General features: G+C 50.6%; 1 protein-coding gene across 2 annotated transcripts in view; it reads left to right on the top strand.

The window, feature by feature from the left end:
- Window positions 1-1,030, top strand: part of LOC119413823 (tripartite motif-containing protein 16) — a 1,965-nt gene that overhangs the window by 263 nt on the left and 672 nt on the right. The window contains exon 2 of one of the 2 annotated variants that reach the window (XM_037680890.1): window positions 1-1,029. This exon is cut by the window's left edge and continues 2 nt beyond it. In XM_037680890.1, the coding sequence (XP_037536818.1) occupies window positions 1-1,029 (1,029 nt within the window). The remainder of the gene's footprint in view (window position 1,030) is intronic. The other variant, XM_037680889.1, reaches the window with a different exon arrangement.

Below are 1,030 nucleotides of genomic sequence, written 5' to 3'. Positions count from 1 at the left end.
CTGCATGAAGTGTATTGAAGACTTCTGGGATGGAGAGGACCAGAAGAAGATCCACAGCTGCCCTCAGTGCAGGAAGACCTTCACACCGAGGCCTGTTCTGCAGAAAAACATCATGTTTGCAGCTTTAGTTGAGCAGCTGAAGACGAGTGGACTCCAAGCTGCTCCTGCTGATCACAGCTATGCTGGACCTGAAGATGTGGCCTGTGATGTCTGCACTGGAAGAAAACTAAAAGCCATCAAGTCCTGTTTGATGTGTTTGGTCTCTTACTGTGAGGAACACGTCCAGCCTCATTACGATGTAGCTCAGTTTAAGAAACATCAGCTGGTGGAGCCCTCCAAGAAGCTCCATGAGAACATCTGCTCTCGTCACGATGAGGTGATGAAGATGTTCTGTCGCACTGATCAGCAGATCATCTGTTATGTCTGCACGGTGGATGAACATAAAGGCCACGACATCGTCTCAGCTGCGGCTGAAAGGAGAGAGAAGCAGAAGGAGCTCCAGGTGAGGAGAGAGGACATCCAGCAGAGAATCCAGGGCAGAGAGAAAGATGTGAAGCTGCTTCAACAGCAGCTGGAGGCCATCAACGTCTCTGCTGATAAAACAGTGGAGGACAGTGAGAAGATCTTCAGTGAGCTGATCCGGCTCGTCCAGAAAAGAAGCTCTGAAGTGAAGCAGCAGATCAGATCCCAGCAGGAAACTGAGGCCAGTCGAGTCCGAGAGCTCCAGGAGAAGCTGGAGCAGGAGATCACTGAGCTGAAGAGGAAAGATGCTGAGCTGAAGCAGCTCTCACACACAGAGGACCACAACCAGTTTGTCCACAACTACCAGTCAGTGTCAGCACTCAGTGAGTCTCCACACTCATCCAGCGTCAATGTTGGTCCTCTGAGATACTTTGAAGATGTGACAGCAGCTGTGTCACAGCTCAGAGACAAACTACAGGACACCCTGAGAGACACGTGGACAAACATCTCACTGAGAGGGACTGAAGGTTTACTGTCAGAACCAGAACCAGAGAGCAGAGCTGACTTC

Source organism: Nematolebias whitei, chromosome 8, assembly GCF_014905685.2.
Source record: "Nematolebias whitei isolate Nwh7 chromosome 8, NemWhi1, whole genome shotgun sequence".
NCBI lineage: Eukaryota > Metazoa > Chordata > Actinopteri > Cyprinodontiformes > Rivulidae > Nematolebias > Nematolebias whitei.
The sequence above is the reverse complement of the archived record's forward strand: the minus strand, read 5'-3'. Positions and strand labels throughout refer to the sequence as shown.